Here is a 24,140-nt window from a genome sequence, read left to right as displayed (position 1 = left end):
CAATTATGCCAAAAGGCGTCGTCAGTAATTAAAATATCATCTCCATTTGTACAACATGTGTAATGAGCACAGGATCAAAGCGAACAGTTCGCTTTGATCCTGTGCTCATTACACATGTTGTACAAATGGAGATGATATGTTAATTACTGACGACGCCTTTTGGCATAATTGTTTTATTATTCTCCAGTGCATGATGTAATTTTAGACGTTTTACTTCTGATGAAGGTATATTTATATGTACCGAAACCTTGGTCAAGAATTTTAATAAAAAAATTCTATCCTGCAACTGTTTTTGGCTGTCATCCTTTATTGTAATAGATTTGTATGATAAAAATCCACTTCAGTTACCTGTAATTTCTTAATTTATTCCACAACCAGTTTTGAAGCATAGAGTTTCATCTTCAGGAGCCAACAAATAATTATGGAAACATAAATGTGGGCAATCAAGCCAGGCAGTCAAGAGGGGCTACAGCTGTGTCAAACAAATGCTTGGGAGTGTAGGACTAGCAGTCACAGTGCCCGCCATGACAGTATGACACAGAAGTCCGTGTCCATATCCATGTTATGCTGTCCAGGTGGGCACTGTGGTTGCTGGTCCTATGCTCTCATGCATTTGTCTGATATGGGCATGACCCCCACGATTGGCTAGCCCAACCGCCACACATTTATGTTCCCATAATTATTTGTTAGCACCTGAAGATGCAGCTTTATGCCTTGAAACCAGCCATTGAATAAATTAAGAAGTTACTGGCAATTGAATAGGATTTTTATTCTATAAATATGTTTCTCAGTTGCAGATGTTCACTTGATCAAATATTTTGTCACTCCAAAGTCTTAAGACTTTTAGCTTGACAACTATGGTCTATCAGTGCTGCAGGTATCAAGAGGATGATACTGTTGATTGCTTTGTGTAGAATGTTTCATGAATATTTTATGTATATAGGGTGAAATGTCACGTGTGCACATTGTAGGAAGGAGAATTTCGAGTGAGTGTGCCAACATGTGTAGTCGATAACTAACCAATTGAATACTGTTGTCTTTGCAATTGAGTCTGGCGAGAGATCGGAACATTTAATTTTCATCAAATATCAGTGAAAGATATGACATTGGGGAAGGCTTGGGTGTGAGATGAACTGGCAGACTGCTACATTTTTCCATGTGGGAGTTCAATTTCATAGGAATGTTTGAATTACATCCATGGTTCTTCTGTATGTCCTTTTAGTTATACAATGATTTTGTCCTACAACAGAACTCACTTTGTCTACAAATATCTTCAATAGTAAGCAAATTATCACAAGGAGTGGCCAACCTGATCTCTGAACCCGAATTCGATTTGGCGTTTTAGAGAAGCTTGTACTCTTCCTTCCCAGTGCCAGTGTCGTCCTGAAATGACACTTATCCTTTGAGGCTGATTTAGGTGTTAGTTTTTGTTAGCAGGTACTTTTGTAATGCACTCCTCATTTCAGAATTTTAGAACTGGTCTTCAGTATTTTAGAACTGGTCATTATTTTTTTGTCTATGTATGTGGATCATCGTTTGTAGCATTTTGAGGAGACTTTTACCAATTTTTGTTATTGTCGATGGGACATTACCATGACCTGCTATGTTCACTAATTTTGCTACCCTACATGAGTTATATGCATTAAAAACATAGCTATTGCACTTGGAATCTGGTCTGCAAAATGTATACAGGGTGATCCGTTGATCGTGACCGGGCCAAATATCTCATAAAATAAGTGTCAAACAAAAAAACTACAAAGAACGAAACTTGTCTAGCTTGAAGGGGGAAACAAGATGACGCTATGGTTGGCCCGCTAGATGGCGTTGCCATTGGTCAAACGGCTATCAACTGCCTTTTTTAAAAATAGGAACCCCCATTTTTTATTACATATTCGTGTAGTATGTAAAAAAAATGTGAATGTTTTAGTTGGACCACTTTTTTTGCTTTGTGATAGATGGCGCTGTAATAGTCACAAACATATGGCTCACAATTTTAGACGAACAGTTGGTAACAGGTAGGTATTTTAAATTAAAATACAGAACGTAGGTATGTTTGAACATTTTCTTTCAGTTGTTCCAATATGATACATGTACCTTTGTGAACTTAATCATTTCTTAGAACACGTGCTGTTACGGCATGATTACCTGTAAATACCATATTAATGCAATAAATGCTCAAAACGATGTTTGTCAACCTCAATGCATTTGGCAATATGTAACAACATTCCCCTCAACAGTGAGTAGTTCGCCTTCCGTAATGTTCGCACATGCATTGACAATGCGCTGATGCGTGTTGTCACGATAGCAAACATCCTCCAACTTTCCCAACAGAAAGAAATCCGGGGACATCAGATCCGATGAAAGTGCGGGCCATGGTATGGTGCTTCGACGACCAATCCACTTGTCATGAAATGTGCTATTCAATACTGCTTCAATCGCACGCGAGCTATGTGCCGGACATCCATCATGTTGGAAGTACATCGCCATTCTGTCATGCAGTGAAACATCTTTTAGTAACATTGGAAGAACATTACGTAGGAAATCAGCATTCATTGCACCATTTAGATTGCCATCGATAAAATGGGGGCCAATTATCCTTCCTCTCATAATGCCGCACCATACATTAACCCGCCAAAGTCGCTGATGTTCCACTTGTTGTAGCCATTGTGGATTTTCTGTTGCCCAATAGTGCATATTATGCCAGTTTAAGTTACCGCTGTTGGTGAATGACACTTTGTCGCTAAATAGAACGCATGCAAAAAATCTGTCATCGTCCCGTAATTTCTCTTGTGCCCAGTGGCAGAACTGTACACGACGTTCAAAGTCGTTGCCATGCAATTCCTGGTGCATAGAAATATGGTACGGGTGCAACCGATGTTGATTTAGCATTCTCAACACCGACGTTTTTGAGATTCCCGATTCTTGTGCAGTTTGTTTGCTACTGATGTGCGGATTAGCTGCGACAGCAGCTAAAACACCTACTTGGGCATCATCATTTGTTGCAGGTCGTGGTTGACGTTTCACACGTGGCTGAACACTTCATGTTTCCTTAAATTATGTAACTATCCGGCGAACGGTCCAGACACTTGAATGATGTCGTCCAGGATACCGAGCAGCATACATAGCACATGCCCATTGGGCATTTTGATCACAATAGCCACACATCAACACGATATCGACCTTTTGTGAAATTGGTAAACGGTCCATTTTAACACGGGTAATGTATCACGAAGCAAATACCGCCCACACTGGCAGAATGTTACGCGATACCACATACTTATACATTTGTGACTATTACAGCGCCATCTATCACAAAACGAAAAAAGTGGTCAACTAAAACATTCATATTTCTTTACGTACTACATGAATATGTAATAAAAAATGGGGGTTCCTATTAAAAAACGCAATTGATATCCGTTTGACCTATGGCAGCGCCATCTAACGGGCCAACCATAGCGCCATCTGGTTTCCCCCTTTGAGCTAGACGAGTTTCGTTCTTTGTAATTTTTTTTGTTTGACACTTATTTCGTGAGATATTTGGCCCGGTCACTATCAATGGACCACCCTGTATACATATGGACTTCATTAAGTGAGGTACACAGGTCATTCCATGCTAACACCATTGCTCTGTGAGTGTGGCACATTGTCAGAAGAGAGTATGTATTCCTGCACACGCGGTTCTGCTGCTGTACAGTAATAGGTCTATCAGAGTGTGCAAGTGAAATGGCGTGGCAGCTGGAAACATTATCCATAGTTGAGGTATAACATTCCCCAAGGTTGAAGTACGTGGGATAATATGATTCTTGTTGGCAAAACTTCTCAAATGGACACAGATTCACCACAGAATTCTAGCGGTATGTAGACCAAATGCAAAGTCACATCCAGCTGTAATGAAATAGTGCCAATAATTTAACCAAAACCACATAGATGTCAGTGATGATGATTGGGGAGGAAGGCCATCAACATCAACCACAGAGCACCTGGTTTAGCTTGTTGGAATGATGAAGAGTTAATGTGCACACCATCTGTTTTGCTGTAGTTAACTTTCCCCCACACTGGCCTCCCATAGCCCTTGCAAAACCATAGAACCCGCTTTGCAATGGGTGGGAGAACCCCATTGTCTTGATTGCCGAGACAACAACTCCCCCTCCCCCACCCCACCCCCCTACCACCACCACCACCACCACCACCACCACCACCACCACCACCACCTCTAGCATCATTGAACACCTGACCCCCTGACCCACTATAGTTTGAACATTTTGAATGTTGTTTACACATACTTACTGATTATGTTGAAAAAAATTAAAGGTGTGGTGTAGTGCAGCATTCAGTAAAAGTTAGTTATTTCATTGTAAAAATACAGCAACCAGCCACTTTTTAATGCGTTTTATTTATGCCAATATGCATTTCGGGTTTGCACCCATCTTCAGCTGGCAAATTACATGGACAACAAACACAAATTTCAAGTATACAGGAAACCAACATACACAGATAACACAATTAATAAATCATCCTGCCACCCGGATAAACATAAGATGGCTTCATACAGAGCAATGCTAAACAGAATGCACAAAATACCACTAGAACCAGCTGATCAAATAGAAGAACTAAACACCATCAAAGTAATTGCTTACAATAATGGTTACAATCCAAAATTAATAGATGAACTAAACTCTAAGATAAATCCCCACATAAACAAATACAATAACAAAACAACATTAAAGAATGCCACAACACAGCCAAAAGAAAAATATGTAAGCTTGCCATTTGTAGGAAAGCTGTCATATAAAATAGCAAAGCTGTTCTGAGGAACAGATATCAAAATCAGCTACTATACAAGTAACAAAATAAAGGACAAAGCTATCCATAACATTAAAAATAATACCAAACCGTACAATCAATCAGGAATATACAAACTTAACTGCAACTCATGTCCAAAAACATACATAGGCGCCCGCATCTCGTGGTCGTGCGGTAGCGTTCTCGCTTCCCACGCCCGGGCTCCCGGGTTCGATTCCCGGCGGGGTCAGGGATTTTCTCTGCCTCGTGATGGCTGGGTGTTGTGTGCTGTCCTTAGGTTAGTTAGGTTTAAGTAGTTCTAAGTTCTAGGGGACTTATGACCACAGCAGTTGAGTCCCATAGTGCTCAGAGCCATTTGAACCATACATAGGCCAAACAGGGAGAAACTTCAGCATACGGTTTCGAGAACACATGGATGCTCTTCATTTAAAAAACTTAAATAAATCCACATTCGCCCAACATGTAGCAGAAGAAGAACATCAAGTAACAGACATATCCCATAACCTTCAAGTTCTCCACCTAGCCAACAAAGGAAAAAGAATGAACCTCCTAGAAGAAATCGAAATTTATTCACATAAACATGCATCCCCTTCTGACATACTTAACGACCAAACAGAGCTACCAAACCGAATATTTCTTAAAAACTTCCACACTCTACTTATCAAACCACTCACTAAGCACAATCAAGAAATAACATAATCTAATATAAACCTAACCAAATGCATGTAATAGTATAAAACATAAAAATCTTAATTCTATCTTTGTTATATTGTAAATGTATGAATTACTGCGTTGTATAAATGTGTTATGTTAGTTTATTATCTTCAATACTACAAAAAAAAAAAAAAAAAAAAAAAAAGTATACATTGTACTTAGAATACTTCTGTCACCCAAGTCAATGTTTAGAAAACAGTAGCTTATCTTATAACCTCAACACTTTCGAAAAATATAACTCTGTCCATAGATAAACCGTTTGTATGTAAACAAAAACTGTCAGTCGACAACATGGCGGATAACGCAGTGCGCCTGTGTAAAATACGTGGTAAAAAGTGTTTGTGTTGTTGCAAGAAAGAAGAAAAGCCAAGAAAAAACAAGGAGAGGAGAATGTAAGTAAAATGAACAACTGATAGTGCGTAACTTTAAACTCGCGAAATTGAAGTAAATGATTGGAATCGTTGCTTTTGCACAGGCCTGCTGCAGCATCCAAACTGCTGTCGAGATTGTACTACTGTAGTAACTGAAGATCCATGTAATTTGCCAGCTGAAGATGGGTGCAAACCCGAAATGCATATTGGCATAAATAAAACGCATTAAAAAGTGGCTGGTTGCTGTATTTTTACAATGAAATATCATTATCCACAGCCACGGAGCTCAACAGTCCAAATATAATGGACAAATTGTAAAAGTTAGTTAACCTGCCTAATAATGTGTGTGACTTTTTGATGTCCGGATGTCCCATCGTACTAGTTTTGGAGTTGTATAGTGGAATGTGTTTCCATATACAATGATGATTTCAGCTGTGGGCACAGCACATTCCATGACGGTGTGAAAAAGCTTAAGATAGTTTTAAACTCATGGATATCATGGAACTAATTGCCTGTAAGTATTTCATGGCTGTTTCTGCAGCTTATTTCTGCAGCATCAGGCAGCACATATTAAGATGTTGGTTGTCATCTTTCTAACGGCACAGTGATAAACTATTGTTGTTGTTGTTGCTGTTGCCAGTCCAGAGATTGGTTTGATGCTTTTCTCCTCTCCAGTTCATCTTGTACAACACACGTCAGGTCTGCTATAATCTTTTTCTCTCCCTTTCAGTTCAGCAACTCTTCATTAGATATCCAATCTGCCCATCTAAGCTACAGCAATTATCTGTCATACCACATTTCAAAAGCTTCTACTCACTTCTTATATGTCTGTTTTATTGGCCACATTTCCCTTCTTTACAAGGCTACACTCAAGACGAACACTTAGATTTATATTACATGTGAAAATATTTGCCTTTATCAGAAAAGATTTTCTTGCTATTACAAGACTCCATTTTATATCCTCTTTTTTCTGCTTATTTCAGTCCCCCGGTAGCAGCACTCGTCTATGTTTTCTGTCTCATTTCCTAATTTATTTATTGAACTGTACTACATTCCACTACTATTAATGCTTCATATAAAATGATCACAAGTCTTGACACAAGCAACTCCCAGGAAAGGTGCAAAAATAGAAAAGTGAATGCTTGTTGATGTTCAGTAGTAAGAGATATTGTACCAAGTGACACAGAACTATTACAAGTCTTTATTTAAAGACTCATGGTGATTAGTATTGACTTGGAAACATTCATTTCCAGATAGATTTTACTGGCTTGTGTGTAAAAGCATCATGTTGCAGTCTGTTAATGCTGTGTTCCTGTTGGACTGTGCTCCTGAACATCGAAGACATGAGTGGAAATCTCGCGTATCGATAATACGTGTTATGCACACTCTGCTATTATCGCTGTGAAATCCACCGAAACACAACAGTGGAAAATCCAGGATGGGAGAATGACAATAATCTTGTGTGTGTGTGTGTGTGTGTGTGTGTGTGTGTGTGTGTGTGTGTGTGTGTGTTTTGTCTGATTCCTATGAAGGCCTTTTTGGCTGAAAGCTTACTTGTTTGACAGTCTTTTTGTTGTGGCTATCTACAGCTCAACATCGCTGCTATATTGCCACTGACATGAAATGTGACTAGCAGCATTCTCACATGCTGGAAACAATGTATTTTAAAAACTTGAATCACAAACTTCATCCCTTACATCACATAACATAACTTTAAGTTAGTTGATACTTCTGTTGCTGCAAAGTAGAACAATTTCGTGATTGTTAATGAAAAGCACAAAATTAAGGATGTACTATGATATGTTAAGTTTAAGTACGCAAAGCTAAACAGTGTTACATTTCATTAGCTGTATGTGATGGATCCCATAGAGAGTGGTCTCTAGGATGTGGAAATAAGTTAAAAGATGTACATTTTATTGAAGTTCAGTACAATGAAATAGCTTAATATTAAGAAATATTACTGTATTACAGTGCTAATGTTACTTATAAAATAGCTTAAAATGTTAATAGTAAGAGTTCCTACAAAGATACTCTTCAGTTAAGTTGAGGAGCTAGCCAAACAAAAGTTTTTTAATTTAGTCTTCAGCTCCATCATGCTACCTCCAAGATAATTAATATACTATGGCAGGTTGTTAAAAGATATATGTCCCCATATATCTTGCTGCCGTCTGCAGTAATATTAAGCCCTTGAACTTTTTGTAGTAGTTGTTTTAGGTCGTGGTGATGCACATAGTGAGTCAGGAGGAAAGGACATGCTTCTTTGAGAGGTGATGGAATTATAAATATACACCCTTTACTTAACCATATCCTACATACAATTGTTTGAGAATCACACACATCACTCGCATGTCCTCCTACATCAGCACTCATATGTGCATACAAACGAAGTGACATTAGACTACATAATGTCGTCTTTAGAGACCATTTCAATGCACACTTCAATTGTGCATGGTGGGTGATACAGTATATAACTGAAACATATCCTTGGCATTCGATCAGTTGCCATGGAGTTGTTTCTTGGTTATCCAGGTTACCTGATCTTACCATTTTAGATTACTGTTTGTGGGGTTGGCTTAAGAACAAAGTCTACAAGTGCAGAGTGACACAAAGGAGAAACTTCTCATTCATATTTTGTGTATGTTTGCTCAAGTGAAAGACTATACAAATGAGCTCAGATCAGCAACGCAGCAGCTATCTACAAAAGCTGCAAAAATGGATGGGAGTTGGGATTTTTGGGCATATTTTCTGAGGAAATGTTTACAGTTAAAAACTGTTAAGTCACAATGTTTCATTTACTATCACCTACATTTGTCCTGCTCTCCATTGTTTTCATTAGTTTTCTCAGAAATGCTTAAGAACAGGATGTATGTTCTTTTGTTCACAATCACAAATACTATCACCCCTCAAAGCATGTACCTTTCCTCCTGGCTCACTCTGTATAAGTGCTTTTTACAATATTTCAAAAGAAGCAAATATTGGTGATTACTAATTTTCAAAATATTTTGGATGAAAAGTATAGTGTGCCAAGGATGTGATTGATACGCATGTGTTGCTATTTCAACTGTTTGTTTATTGAACATTAACTGACTCTGTACAGTTTTAGATGATGAAGGTCCACACAGGAGTACAACTGAAATGTCCTTCATATAGTGGAAATACTGAGTCGCAGCCAGGCACAACAAAATACTGATGTGCCTTTTTGTTATGCCTGTCTTCGATTCAACATTTCCACTATATGGCAAGTAGCAATCTATCCTTTCCATAGTATTGTCATTATTCCATCTAAGATTTTCCATTGTTTGAAATGTCCTTCTATAACAATGTGTAGCAGAGGCTAACATGATGAAGCCCACGATCGTCAGTAATGATGGTGAGCTGAGGGAGCAGGCCTTCTGGATTGGCTTTTGGAAAGCAGCAACTGTGATCCTGATGAGTGCCCCAAGTCCAGTGTAGTGGAGTCTTCCAGAGTGGCAGACGTATGGCCAGTGGCTGTGATCCTGGCAAGGACCCGAAATGCCGTGTCTGATGGGTAGTGGCAGGGGCAGGCGTTGTGTGTAGGCTCAAGGGTGGCTGGTAGCCGATCTGGAGACTGGAGCTGAAATAGCCATTGAATGGCTGAACAGTGACCTAAGTACCCGTCAGCACATGTACAGTGTTACATGGACAAATTACTGTGTGGACACAAATATGTGCAGGCAACTGCAGCACCGTTTACCGTGACCTCCATGTCACGTAACAGCGTGGATTGCACCCCAGCCTGCAGGATGTTTGGCTGTAAATACCTCAGCTACGCTTCTTTTGACAAACAACTTGCAGGGTTCAGCCTGAGAAGCATATGCATGAGTATGGTGGTGGAACATGCAAGGGCTTAGCCTTGCATATACTACATCCATCCCCCCCTTGAGGGGATGGTGTACTCTTTCCAAGAAGGCAGAACCCAGGAAGGAGGCACTGAGCAGTCACCAGAGACTGGAACAAGCCATCAAAATAATCTGTCAACGTATGAAATTTTCCTGACGAGAGAAGCAAGCATTGTCAGCGTAGGAGAATGACAACCAGGCATTGTAGGTGGTGACACGGAAGTCTGGGGCGGAGGCTGGGCTGGCAGCGAAGAGTCCATGGAGAGGCAACTCAGGCCCATAACAACACACAATGGGATCGGCAGAGCCACCGAGGAGGGTTTCTGGATGCAGGGACTGCCAAGGAGGGGATAGTGGTGGTGTGGTTGAGGTGAGTACTGAGAACAGTGTCTAGAGGGATGACCATGGCAGATTTGGTGATGACTACGGTGGAGGCTACATGATTGGCTGTGGAGGCGGCGGTGACAAATGTAGTGGTGATGACTGCCAGGAACAATAGCATAAGGGCCGGCCATGACACAGCCAGCGAGTGAGTGAGTGAGTGAGTGTCGGCATTGACAGGGCTGGCAAAGACTAGAGGGCCATCTGTGGCAGAGCTGGTGATGACAAGCAGGTTGCCCACAACAAGGCCTGTGATGAAAGGCTTGGTGTATTATGGCGTCACCTGTTAGGTCTATGATGGCGTCACCTGTTAGGTCTGGGTCGATACCAGAGGGGTGTCTGGTATAGAACACTGTGAACAATAAACACTCGGCACGACAACATTGCAACAAATCTGACGGTAGTTGGCCTAGCATGCCACGTATATTAAAATGCCTAGATGCCATGTCTGAACACTGCAGAAAAAACTGGAGAATCTGAGAGAGCTGATCAATGCCTAGCAGCAGGTCCCCAATTGCCCGACCCTGGGAGTGATGGACTGTGGAGGCAATGAGAGCTCTGGTGAGTGAGAATACACAATAAGTGGATGAGAACCTGAGTGCACACAGAAACAAGAGAGGCCCACAGACTGATGGCAGCAAGTGAGAGAATGCACAGAGCAACAACTCATGAACTGAGCACCTCAAGTATGCAGAAGAGAGATCATCACCAAGAAGTCACATCTACCAAGAAATGTGAACATGAACTGCAAAGTAACCCTTACCAAAATGGGTACAGGCCAACAATTGAACACAGGTACTGATCCAAGAATTGATCAGTCCACATCCAGTAAATGGGGGATGCAAGGGCACTGTAGTAATGCAGGTACAGTCCTGACCTGTTACGCCATTGGACACTCCCACACTGTAATGGAATTTGAATATGTATTCGCACAATAGCCACGGAATGAGAAGTACGAGACAGTTCAGAAAGAATGGAACCTGGCTCCAACAAAGCTAATAAAGATACATCAAGAAGGACTGAAACACACGTGGAAATGCAGTCTCGCTGTCCATACCCTGTGCAGGCGCCGCATCCACGCGAGGAGGACTGGGTGTAGCTGTATTGTGTGGGCAAAATGTGACATGGCTTTAGCAGCATCAGGCTCAACATGGCAGAGGGGAGGCAGTTGGGTGACAGACGAGACAATGAGCAGGTGCTGGAGTGGGCAGATCTTGAACAAGCACTACAATAAAAATCCACACAAACTGTGAGTGTAGGATGTACCACAAAACCATATCTTCATTGCCTACAACAGTATGGCAGACAGAGGAACAGCACTTTGACACAAAATTATTTCTTTGCCACCAACTATAGTAACCTTTGCCTAAGTGGTGTGCCAAGGGTGTGTTTGATAAGCACGCATTGCTGATGCAGCTGCTTGTTTATTGAACGTAAATGACTCAGTACAGCTTTAGAGGATGAATGTCCACACATGAGTACATCTGAAATGTCCTTCTATGTCCGTCAATAACAACGCATAGCGGAGGCAACTATGATAAGCCCACGATCGTCAGTAGTGACGATGAGCTGAGGGAGCTTGCCTTCCGAAGTGCCTATTGGATGGCAGCAGCTGTGATCCTGGCAAACAACTTGTATTCAGTGTAGCAGGGTGTTCCGAAGCAGCTGATGTGTGGCCAGTGGCTGCGATACTGATGAAAGAAGACAGCATGTCTGATGGGTAGTGGCAGTGTCAGGTGTTGTGATCTGAAATGTAGGTTTGAGGACTGCTGGTGATTGGTCTGGAGCCCGGAGCTGAAATGGCTGTCGAGAGGTTGAGTGGCGACCCAAGTACCCATCAGTGGAGGAATACACACGTGGTGTCACATGGACACATGACTACATGTACACAAGTAGGTGCTTGCAACTGCAGCCTTGTTTATCATGACCTGAATGCCATGTATTGGTGCTGCTTGTGCCCCAAGGTGCTGTGGTAGTTGCAGGGGGCCTGGTGGTTAACAGCTCAGTGACTCTTCTGTGGACAAACAACTTGCAGGGGTCGTGCCCAGACTGCAAAACACAGGTGCAAGTATGGTGGTGGAATATGCAGGAGCCTAGCGATGCTTATACTACAACAATGAATCATCCTATAGTGGAGATGCTTAGTCGCAGATAGGCACAATTACATTCCATCCTGGATTTTCCATTGTTTGAAAAATGAAACATCTGTACCAGTGGATGACCTGAAAAATATCATTGATCAATATTGATTAATTTAATTCATTCACTATGTTCTGTTGACTTTGCTGTGAAGGAGAATGTTTAAGAATATGAGTCAAGTTAAACATTAAGAAAACATTTGGAAAATAAAACAGGAATGCCCTAATTAATCATATGTTTGTAACAGTTTTTCCTCATTATGAAAAGGATGGATTGCTACTCACTATGTAGTGGAGATGTTGGGTTGCAGACAGGCACAACAGAAAGTTTGCTAAACAAGTGAGCTTTTGGCGAAAAGACGTTCTTCCAAAGTGGACAACACCACCACACACACACACACACACACACACACACACACACACACACACACACACACACACCAGCCGCAGACAGTGATCATGTGCATGAGTTGCTCTCATTAGTGTGTGTGTGTGTGTGTGTGTGTGTGTGTGTGTGTGTGTGTGTGCGTGCGTGCCTGCGTGCGTGCGCGCGCTTTTTGTATATTTTTGACAAAAAACTCAAAATCACTCTTTTTATTTATATTTTTTCATAATTTTGTCATTTTTCCATCCTGGATTTTCCATTTTTCGTAATAGTCTTTTTGTTATCTTTCAGTAAGGAGGTCCAGCAACAACAGTGTGGAAGCAACACCTCTACATAGCCTACCTGGCCTGTCCCCAGCTGGCAATTGTTGGAACAGTTCAAGAGACCGAGCAGACAGCAATGATGATCAGGCTGATGCTCCTGGGTGTTCACCATCCAGTTGCTCTACGCCAAGGAGGAAGGGGTAAGTAAATAAGATAATTTAGCATTGAGATTTGTTCTGTTTAAAGAACCAACTGATGGAAGTACTTGACTTCTTACAGGCTTTTCAACCATCTGTGTACTCCTTATGCCTTATTTCAATGTCCCTTTAACTTAGTTCTGAACTGGCAATATCTGAAGTAAAAAAGGTTTCAACTGACTATAGGTGATGTCTGAAGTAAAAAAGGTTACAACTGACTATAGGCATGCCTTTACTCTTATGAGGCTTGAACATGTTCAGAGTGTGCTTTTTCACTGTTAATATCAAGAGGAGTAATTAAGTACAAGTCATTTGACAACTGAACTCTCAAAGTTTGCTGCAGTGTTAATGTTATTCATGTAATATTTTTGATCTGTGTACTTATTATGGAAGCACAGTAAATAACAGCAATACAAAAACTTCTCAAATGACATTCTTAGCATGGAAAAGGACAAACTTAATGAAGGCTGTTGTTCAGGTACCTCACAATTATACCTTTCTGTTTCTCTCTGACACAGAAGATTGGTAACCCATACATACAGAAACAAGAAAAGAGATACAAAATAAACACTTCATATGGAAAAAAAAACATTACAGTTTTCCTACTACAAATCAGATGTGTTTCACACAGTTAGATTCAAGAAAAACAAAGCGCTAAAACAAGAAAACCAAAAGGTCTTGATGGAAATCAAACAATGGAAATTCCATTCCGGGATGGAGTGTAATAATATCACGAAAAGAAAAGTTGCCATTCCCCCCCCCCCTTTTATTAGCTCATCTTTGTAAGGCTACACTTGATTTGCTATTTATTGCAATGTTTGTATCATCAGCAAACAAAACAAATGCGGCATCTGGTAATGTTACTCATGAAAGATCATTGACATACCCAAGAAAAAGTAAGGGCCCTAAGATGGAACCTTGTAGGACCCCACATGTAATTAGTTCCCAGTTGGATAATGCCTGATAGCTTAATACATGTCCCTTTCCTAATAACACCCTTTGTTTCCTGCCAGAGATACAAGATTTGTACCATTTTGCAGCATTTCCTGTTACACCATAACATTCTAATGTACTTGTAAGGATATTGTGATTTACACAGTCAAATGCCTTTGACAGATCACAAAATATACCAGTTGCGTGCAATTTTTTGTCTAATGAATTAAGTACATTTTCACTGTAAGTGTAAATAGTCTTCTCAATATCAGAACCCTTTAGAAATCTGAACTGCGACTTTGACAGTACGTTACTTGTGATAAGATGGTTATATAGCCGTTTGTACATTACCTTTTCTAAAATTTTTGAGAATGCTGGCAAAAGTGAAATTGGATGGAAATTTGATGCTATTTATCTTCCTTCTTAAAGAGCGGCTTAACTTCAGCATATTTCAACCATTCAGGAAATATTCCACTGATAAACGTCTGGTTACACAGATAGCTTACTAGGTTACCTAATGTTTTGTTACTATTTTTCCTAATATCAAACCACATGGGGAATTGGTGAGAGGCAAGTAGAATTCTGAAACTGTTTCTGTATGTACTTACTATCTACAAATTTTTGTCAGATCACACTTTGTATATCAACCAATGGAAACTCCAGTTCTTTTGCTGAAGAACGCTTTGGCTGAAAGCTATAATGTGTAATAGTCTTTTTGTTGTGTAAAAGTCTTTTTGTTGTGCATTGGCCAACTTTATGGTAATATTGTTCATACTTTGGTATGTTGTTGGTAGTGTGTGAGAACGCCTCTTACAAGGAGAGATCCCCATAATGGGACTGAATTTTTGAAACCATCTGTACAGTGATGTAGGTCAGCATCCCAGGTATCACACCCTTCATGCATTCTTCTTGGTGTCCCCTCATTTGCAAGTAATTGAAAAAAAAACATGCTTAATTTTGAAACTTCCTGGCAGATTAAAACAGTGTGCCAGACCGAGACTCGAACTTGGGACCTTTGCCTTTTGCGGGCAATTGCTCTATCAACTGAGCTACCCAAGCACGACTCATGCCCTGTCCTCACAGCTTTACTTCTGCCAGTACCTCGTCTCCTAGCTTCCAATCTTTACAGAAGCTCTCCTGCGAATTTTTACTTGAGATTCTAGAGCCTTAAAATTGGCAATAATAGATATAGAGGTATGGTAGCATAGTGGTTAGCATATGAGCTTGACACGCAGATGGTCTGGATTCCAAATTCATAAAGTGATTCAAAATTTTTAAATCTTCATTGAAATGAATTTGATCATTACTTTTATTCAGTTAAATGATTTTACATGTAATTTTTTATATTTCTAGCCCTCTGTCACATGTTTATCATCATATTAACTTTTACACTTACTCTTACTTTTTTCCTTTTTTTTAATTTGGATTATTTGTGCAAGTGATTTTAATGATTTTTTGTACTAATTTCTGTTTAATTTCTTCTGTTTGATCATCATATATTTTTGTCCATGTTGTTTTATTCATTATTTCTGTTCCTCATTTTGCTAGAATGTCCTTTGCTAGAATATCTCCATTCTTTTGTCCATAGTGAACAAGAATTTGTTTGAAATGTTTGCATGATGATCACTATAAAAAAAATTACATCTTTCATGTAACAAGAAACACATTTTTTGTGCCATTGCACAGCCAATATAAACAATTATTTCGTATTTAATTTTTTAACTGATAAATTGGCATTTTCATCTATTTAAATATTGTAATAGGTAAATGAAAATAATTAAAATCACATGCACAAAGGTTCCCAATAAAAGCAGAATGATTGAAAGAAAACATAAGAGCAAATGGAAAAGTAAATGTGACCATTAAAATGATACAACAATGGAATAGAAATTTATAAAAACTACATTTAAACCAAATAATTGAATAAAAACAATGCACATCACACTTGTCTGCAACCACTATGCTACAATGCCATTATATCTATTGCTGTCAGTTTTAAAGCTCTAAAACAACATGAAAAATTACAAAATTTTGTTGTTGACTATATACAAACAAGGGTCCACCAGGGCAAATGGCTGCAGTATGAGATACATTGGACCCTAACCTTCATCATCGTACAGATGATTACAAAAAATCAATCCTACTTATGAGGACCTCTCCTTGGGAGTAAAATTGTTGCTAATATCATAGTGCAACTTTTTGGTTAACGTGTGGTTGCAGAGATCCAATTAATTGAGAAGAGTCTTTGAACATTTTGCCATTGATGTTAAGAAAGCAGTGTTGAAGACCTACAGTTAAATTTCATGTGTGTATGTGTGTGTGTGTGTGCGCACTTATTCTGTAGTTTAATTTTTTATTTAGAGAGTGCTGACGTAAGGGTAAACTTATTTTTGCAGACCACCACCTAGGAAAAAGCTAAGTACATCACTGAGTAAGCTGAAGAAGACACATTCAGAGGAAAATGATTCAAACGAAAGTGTCGATATTGCAGTAAGTAGACTTCTGCAGTTTTACATCTGATCACATTTGAATCTTACATGACTGTAATGTGATGGTCGCATGCTTTCATTGTTCATGATTTGTGGAAATTATTCTGTTGCCACCTGGCCAATAAGGCGGTTCTTTGTAGGAAATGTTTGACTTTTCACTGCATGTAGTCACTTTGAGAAATATTTGCTGTGCAAACACAATGTGGTTCAGAAAAATTTCCCCCCCCCCCCCCCCCTTTTAAATTCCTTGTCTTTTTAAACTAGTGTCCAAAAAAGACATATGATATGACGATGGAAGTGTGTCGGAATGAAGTAAAGCTACAAGATTTGTCAAAAAGTCTGAAACAAAAGGTATGTATTAAAAAAAGTGGGTAATCTCATCCATAGCAAAATTGTTAATACGGGATATGGTTACATTTGGTTGCCATACATGCTTGGCAGTAATCTGAATGTTCTTTAAAAGTTAGTGTAAGAGTTCTACAGGCAGTGGACCTCCAGAATCCATTCTGGATATGTTCTGTTGGCCTTATTGCTGATGATATTTTGTGGATATTATCATCTGCAATAAATTCATCCGTTAGAATATGCCAAAGGGGTAAGAAATATCATCTGTGAAGATGATGCTTGGATTGGGCCAACTACTTCGTTGCAAGGTTACTCACTTGATTGCAGGACCACATTTCTGTAACTTTGAATTTTAAACATATTCCCTTAACCACCAATAAAGATGTAAAGCTGTCTATGAGCACCCATCAGCATATCATCCCCCTGCGATAGGCCTCCACCTTTGTTCATTTTTTTTACTCATTCAGTGTGTTATATGCAACCCTTCAGGAAGGAAAACCTTCAAAAGAGTCATTATATATGTTTACAAAAGGCAAGAAAATCAGAGAAACATAATCTGTATATTGTATTAATAGTAAACTATTATTGTAGTTCTTGTGAGTTGACATCTTCCCAGCATATTTATAACTTGTAGAATTTTCCGGTGTACTTGTACAATTCTTGGGTGTCTGACCGGGTCATGTTGTGAATTCTCTGGTGTTCGCCCGGGTTATATGGTAAATATTCCACAGCATTTCAGTGAACAGACTTGAGACTTGTTGTGTCTTCAGGTGATCCCTGGTGGCTGTCATCAGGGACACTTGTAGGTGGAAACGAATGCCAGAAATACGAGAAATACGAGCATTCTTCAAACTGTAATTCTTAATGATGTTCATGCTTATTCAAGTTAAATTTAAACCCAAGTTTATTAGAGAGCTGCTGTTTTGGAAAAAAAAGAGCTAATGCTTCTTCAGTTACACTGAATAGTAAGTAACTGCTGTATATCTCATATTGAAAGCGTAATATTTACTATTCAAAGAAAATAGTTGCCTATATCTATATTTAGATAATGCGTAGAAAGAGTGACTCAGTAGGAGGCTTTTCTTTTTATTTTATTTTATTTTTTATTTTTTGAACTGATTGGGATTCCCAATCTCTCTTCATGTTAAATGGAAAATTTGAGATAACTTTCTCCAGACTCTTTTCTGAGCCCTTAACCAGGAGGCAAAGTCTACATGAAAATTATTTTTGTGTTTTGCATTTTAATTATGTAGATCACAGTCTGCTGAAATCGAGTTTTATTATTAAAAGCAAAAACTGTTAAGTAGTAAATGCATTGGTAAGTAAGTAAGAATTCCAGTATTCTGAAAAAGGTTGGAGCAAGGTGTACAGTTGTGTATATGGTAAGCCCAATTGGAAAGGAGACCTTTGTGTATAAGGGTTGTATGTAATCCCAGTGGGTGAATGTGTTTGTTGAGAGAGGGTAGGGTGGTATTCCCAATTGCACAAGCAGAGTTAATAGCTTCACAGCAAATTCCTCATTTCTGGAGAATTGTTTCCACACTCTTGGGTGGCACACTTTGTCACCACTATTGCTGTGATTTCAGCTGTGGAGGAGCTCATACGAACGAATCGCCAGATCGCCACATGTGACACCACTGTTGTACTTCTGATAAGCAAAGGAACTGTGCATCACATGAACACAAGAAGCTTCATTATGGCAAAGTTCGTGCAAAGTGGGTGCCCAAGTATCTTTCAGACTATGAGAATGAGTGTTTACCTGACCCATGTGTTGGATTTCATTGCTCACATTGTGAGATGTAATGAAACGTGGTGTCACCATTTTGACCCTGCCGCCAAACGGATGAACGTGGGATGGAGGCATCCTGGCTCCCCTGAAAGAAAGAAAGAAAGAAAGAAAGAAAGAAAGAAAGCAAATAAGTAAGAAAGAAAGAAAGGAGGAGGAGGTGGAGGATGATACTGGTAAACTGGATCCCTCAGCAACCCAGGAGTTTCTACACTGAAGCCATTAACTCTCTTCCTGTGCACTGATATCGGTGTATCAATGTCATAACTTTTTAGTTTGCTGAGTAGTACCCCTAAAACTTTGTCATCTACACAATCAAGGTCTTTGCCAAGGTGACAAAATATGCCAACAGGATAATTTTTCTTGTTTAATTGCGCCAGGATTTTGTTTGTGGCTTCCTATGTTGCTTCTGTCATGGAGAACCATTTTGGAAGACAAAATGGCGAGGCATTTAACAAGCTCTGCTCTGTTCAGTCAGTCAACATTCTGCAGAAATCAACAAAAGTTTTGCACCATCCCTTTGTTTCGAAATTCATGGCACAGAAAACAAAAATTGGCTTGTGGCAAGCATATATGTTCATTTACAGTGTGTGCAGATCACCAAATCAAAAATAGAAACATTAGTCAGGTTATATACGACCGGGAACAACCGGGAAATCTGGAAAAAAAAAAAAACGGGAATTTTTTCATCCGGGAGAAAACCAGGAAAAACCCGGGAATTTTCGTTGTTGTAGCCTTCAGCCCCCCCTTGAACGATGTACCTTGCCACTGGTGGGGAGGCTTGCGTGCCTCAGCGATACAGATAGCTGTACCGTATGTGCAACCACAACAGAGGGGGATCTGTTGAGAGGCCAGACGTATGTGTGGTTCCTGAAGAGGGGCAGCAGCCTTTTCAGTAACAGTAACAGTCTGGTTGAAGGGATCGGTTGGTAGGACATGTTCTGAGGCATCAAGGGATCACCAATTTAGTATTGGAGGGCAGCGTGGAGGGTAAAAATTGTAGAGGGAGACCAAGAGATGAATACACTAAGCAGATTCAGAAGGATGTAGGTTGCAGTAGGTACTGGGAGATGAAAAAGCTTGCACAGGATAGAGTAGCATGGAGAGCTGCATCAAACCAGTCTCAGGACCGAAGACCACAACAACAACAACTGGTTGATTGACTGATCTAGCCTTGTAACACTAACCAAAACGCCTTGCTGTGCTGGTACTGCAAATGGCTGAAAGCAAGGGCAAACTACAGCCGTAATTTTTCCCGAGGACATGCAGCTTTACTGTGTGGTTAAATGATGATGGCGTCCTCATGGGTAAAATATTCCAGAGGTGAAATAGTCCCCCATTCGGATGTCCGGGCGGGGACTACTCAGGAGGACGCTGTTATCAGGAGAAAGAAAACTGGCGTTCTATGGAACGGAGCATGGAATATCAAATCCCTTAATCGGGCAGGTAGGTTAGAAAATTTAAAAAGGCAAATGGACAGGTTAAAGTTAGATATAGTGGGACGTAGTGAAGTTCGGTGGCAGGAGGAACAAGACTTGTGGTCAGGTGGATACAGGGTTATAAATACAAAATCAAATAGAGGTAATACAGGAGTTGGTTTAATAATGAATAGGAGAATAGGAATGCAGGTAAGCTACTACAAACAGCATAGTGAACGCATTATTGTGGCCAAGATAGATATGAAGCACACTCCTACCACAGTAGTACAAGTTTATGTGCCAACTAGCTCCGCAGATGTTGAAGATATTGATGAAATGTATAATGAGATAAAAGAAATTATTCAGATAGTAAAGGGAGACGAAAATTTAATAGTCATGGGTGACTGGAATTCGATAGTAGGAAAAGGGAGAGAAGGAAACGCATTAGGTGAATATGGATTGGGGGGGAAGGAATGAAAGAGGAAGCCGCCTGGTAGAATTTTGCACAGAGCATAACTTAATCATAGCTAACATTTGGTGCAAGAATCATAAAAGAATGTTGTATACATGGAAGAATCCTGGAGATACTGCCAGGTTTCAGATAGATTGTATAATGGTAAGACAGAGATTCAGGAACCAGGTTTTAAATTGTAAGACTTTTCCAGGGACAGATGTTTGACCACAATCTATTGGTTATGAATTGTAGATTAAAACTGAAAAACTGCAAAAAGGTAGGAATTTGAGGAGATGGGACCTGGATAAACTGAAAGAACCAGAGGCTGTAGAGAGCCTCAGGGAGAGCATTAGGGAACGATTGACAAGAATGGGGGAAAGAAATACGGTAGAAGAAGAATGGGTAGCTTTGAGGGATGAAGTAGTGAAGGTAGCAGAAGATCAAGTAGGTAAAAAGAAGAGGGCTGGTAGAAATCCTTGGGTAACAGAAGAGATATTGAATTTAATTGATGAAAGGAGAAAATATAAAAATGCAGTAAATGAAGCAGGCAAAAAGGAATACAAACATCTCAAAAATGAGATCGACAGGAAGTGCAAAATGGCTAAGCAGGGATGGCCAGAGGACAAATGTCAGGATGTAGAGGTTTATCTCACTATGGGTAAGATATATACTGCCTACAGGAAAATTAGAGAGACCTTTGGAGAAAAGAGAACCACTTGCATGAATATCAAGGGCTCAGATGGAAACCTAGTTCTAAGCAAAGAAGGGAAAGCAGAAAGGTGGAAGGAGTATATAGAGGGTCTATAAAAGGGCGAAGTTCTTAAGGACAATGTTATAGAAATGGAAAAAGAATGTAGATGAAGATGAAATGGGAAATATGAAACTGCGTGAAGAGTTTGACAGAGCACTGAAAGACCTAAGTCGAAACAAAGCCCTGGGAGTAGACAACATTCCATTAGAACTACTGACAGCCTTGGGAGAGCCAGTCCTGACAAAACTCTACCATCTGGTGAGCAAGATGTATGAGACAGGCGAAATATCCTCAGATTTCAAGAAGAATATAATAATTCCAATCCCAAAGAAAGCAGGTGTTGACAGATGTGAAAAATACCGAACTATCAGTTTAATAAGTCACTGGTGCAAAATACTAACACAAATTCTTTACAGACGTATGGAAAAACTGGTAGAAGCTGACCTCAGGGAAGATCAGTTTGGATTCCATAGAAATGTTGGAACATGTGAGGCAATACTGACCCTATGACTTATCTTAGAAAATAGATTAAGGAAAGGCAAACCTAGGTTTCTAGCATTTATAGACTTAGAGAAAGCTTTTGACAATGTTGACTGGAATACTCTCTTTCAAATTCTGAAAGTGGCAGGGATAAAATACAGGGAGCGAAAGGCTATTTACAATTTGTACAGTAACCTAATGGCAGTTATAAGAGTCGAGGGACATGAAAGGGAAGCAGTGGTTGGGAAGGGAGTGAGACAGGGTTGTAGCCTCTCCCCAATTTTATTCAATCTGTATATTGAGCAAGCAGTAAAAGAAACAAAAGAAAAATTTGGAGTAGGAATTAAAATCCATGGAGAAGAAATAAAAACTTCGAGGTTCACCGATGACATTGTAATTCTGTCAGAGACGGCAAAGGACTTGGAAGAGCAGTTGAACGGAATGGACAGTGTCTTGAAAGGAGGATATAAGATGAACATCAACAAAAGCAAAACGAGAATAATGGAATGCAGTCGAATTAAATCGGGTGATGCTGCAGGAATTAGATTAGGAAATGAGATGTTTAAAGTAGTAAATGAGTATTGCTATTTGGGGAGCAAAATAACTGATGATGGTCGAAGTAGAGAGGATATAAAATGTAGACTGGCAATGGCAAGGAAAGCATTTCTTAAGATGAGAAATTTGTTAACATTGAGTGTAGATTTAATTGTCAGGAAGTCGTTTCTGAAAGTATTTGTATGGAGTGTAGCCATGTATGGAAGTGAAACATGGGCAATAAATAGTTTAGACAAGAAGAGAATAGAAGCTTTGAAATGTGGTGCTACAGAAGAATGCCCAAGATAGATGGGTAGATCACATAACTAATGAGGAGGTATTGAATAGAATTGGAGAGAACAGAAATTTGTGGCACAACTTGACTAGAAGAAGGGATCGGTTGGTAGGGCATGTTCTGAGGCATCAAGGGATCACTAATTTAGTATAGGAGGGCAGCGTGGAGGGTAAAAATCGTGGAGGGAGACCAAGAGATGAATACACTAAACAGATTCAGAAGGATGTAGGTTGCAGTAGGTAGTGGGAGATGAAGAAGCTTGCACAGGATAGTGTAGCATGGAGAGCTGCATCAAACCAGTCTCTGGACTGAAAACTACAATAACAATCAAGCATTCAGTTAAATTTTTGTAATTTTGACGGGTAAGAATTGATTCTCTAGCAAAGAATATTATTGTATCCTGCTACTGGAGAATGATACTGCAGAATAAAGTATAAACGAGAGGGAAAAAACTAAAACGTTAGTGGCAAAGGAAATGCGCAGTTTACAACAACAAAACACCGAGCATACACAAGCATCTGCAAATAGCAAAATATGTCAAAGGCCAAAGGGAGAAGACTATGTAATTCTTCGTAACAATAAACTGCTTGCTATGAGCATTACATCACAACTGTTCACATTAGGTTCGTTTGACCACTTGCCAGCAGGCTGATGCGAATGCGCAGTTGACTCGCATATGAGCAGTACCTGCTCCCATTTTCCGCTACTTGAAGTGTGGCTGTTAGCTGTATTGGCAGTAGCAGCAAGCAGCCAGATGCAAACGAGAAAACTTTTTCTTGCTCGCACCCTAGCCGCCAGATTCGCGCATGCTTAGAGTTGTAGTGGGGAGGCGTTAGTCTCCACATGACCCTTGTTTGCGTTAAGTGATTTTGCTGCTTCTCGTCGTTTAAAGCTCCCAAGTCAAATGAAAACAAAACGGATTTCTGTTTCTGGGAGCTATCAAGTGAAATAAAATACATTCACATAATTACAGAGGGCAAAAATATATTATTGTTTCAGTTTTCTGATTTTATTTTATTTCCAAGTTATTAGCAGTCAAGCGTTAATTGTCTTGCAGAACAATGATGCTATGTTTGCAAGTTTGCTAAAGAAATTTGGCTTTATTAATCTTTCTGCTGAGGCAATCATTTTATTTGAAACGAAGTGTTTCATTCCATAGTATTGGCTAGTTCCAACTGTTTGCTGAATTTCAAGTGCACATTATCATCTTCTGCCATGTATGGCATTATGCCATAATAAAGAACCAAACATGAGATTGTAGAGTACTGTTACTCCAAGAAAATTTACTTCCCAAAAACCACCCTGAAAAGCTTAATATCAGATGGGACCTACTTCATTGTGAATCTGGAAAAAAACAATGTGCACTTCAAGCTGAATTAGACATTTTAGTATGGTTACGAAATTCTGATGCTCTTGGGAGTATCCTCTGATTCCCTGTTTCTTTTATGGTGTAACGTAAGCTCTCTTAGTGCTTTATACATATGAACGAGCGGGCTTCCTACACCATTGCAGCTACGTTTGCGCAATAATGCCTCTTTTCTGG

The 24,140-nt window shown here is 39.7% G+C and overlaps 1 protein-coding gene across 1 annotated transcript in view; it reads left to right on the top strand.

Annotated features, from left to right (window-relative positions):
• The window catches only part of LOC126455806 (protein NPAT-like), a 122,936-nt gene that overhangs the window by 23,476 nt on the left and 75,320 nt on the right, over nt 1–24,140 (top strand). Inside the window, exons 5-6 of the mRNA XM_050091570.1 lie at nt 12,944–13,115; nt 16,442–16,535. Coding sequence (XP_049947527.1) covers nt 12,944–13,115; nt 16,442–16,535 — 266 coding nt within the window. The remainder of the gene's footprint in view (nt 1–12,943; nt 13,116–16,441; nt 16,536–24,140) is intronic.

Source organism: Schistocerca serialis, chromosome 1 (assembly GCF_023864345.2).
Source record: "Schistocerca serialis cubense isolate TAMUIC-IGC-003099 chromosome 1, iqSchSeri2.2, whole genome shotgun sequence".
Lineage (NCBI taxonomy): Eukaryota > Metazoa > Arthropoda > Insecta > Orthoptera > Acrididae > Schistocerca > Schistocerca serialis.
Note: the sequence above shows the minus strand (reverse complement) of the source record. Positions and strands in the feature narration are given on the sequence as shown.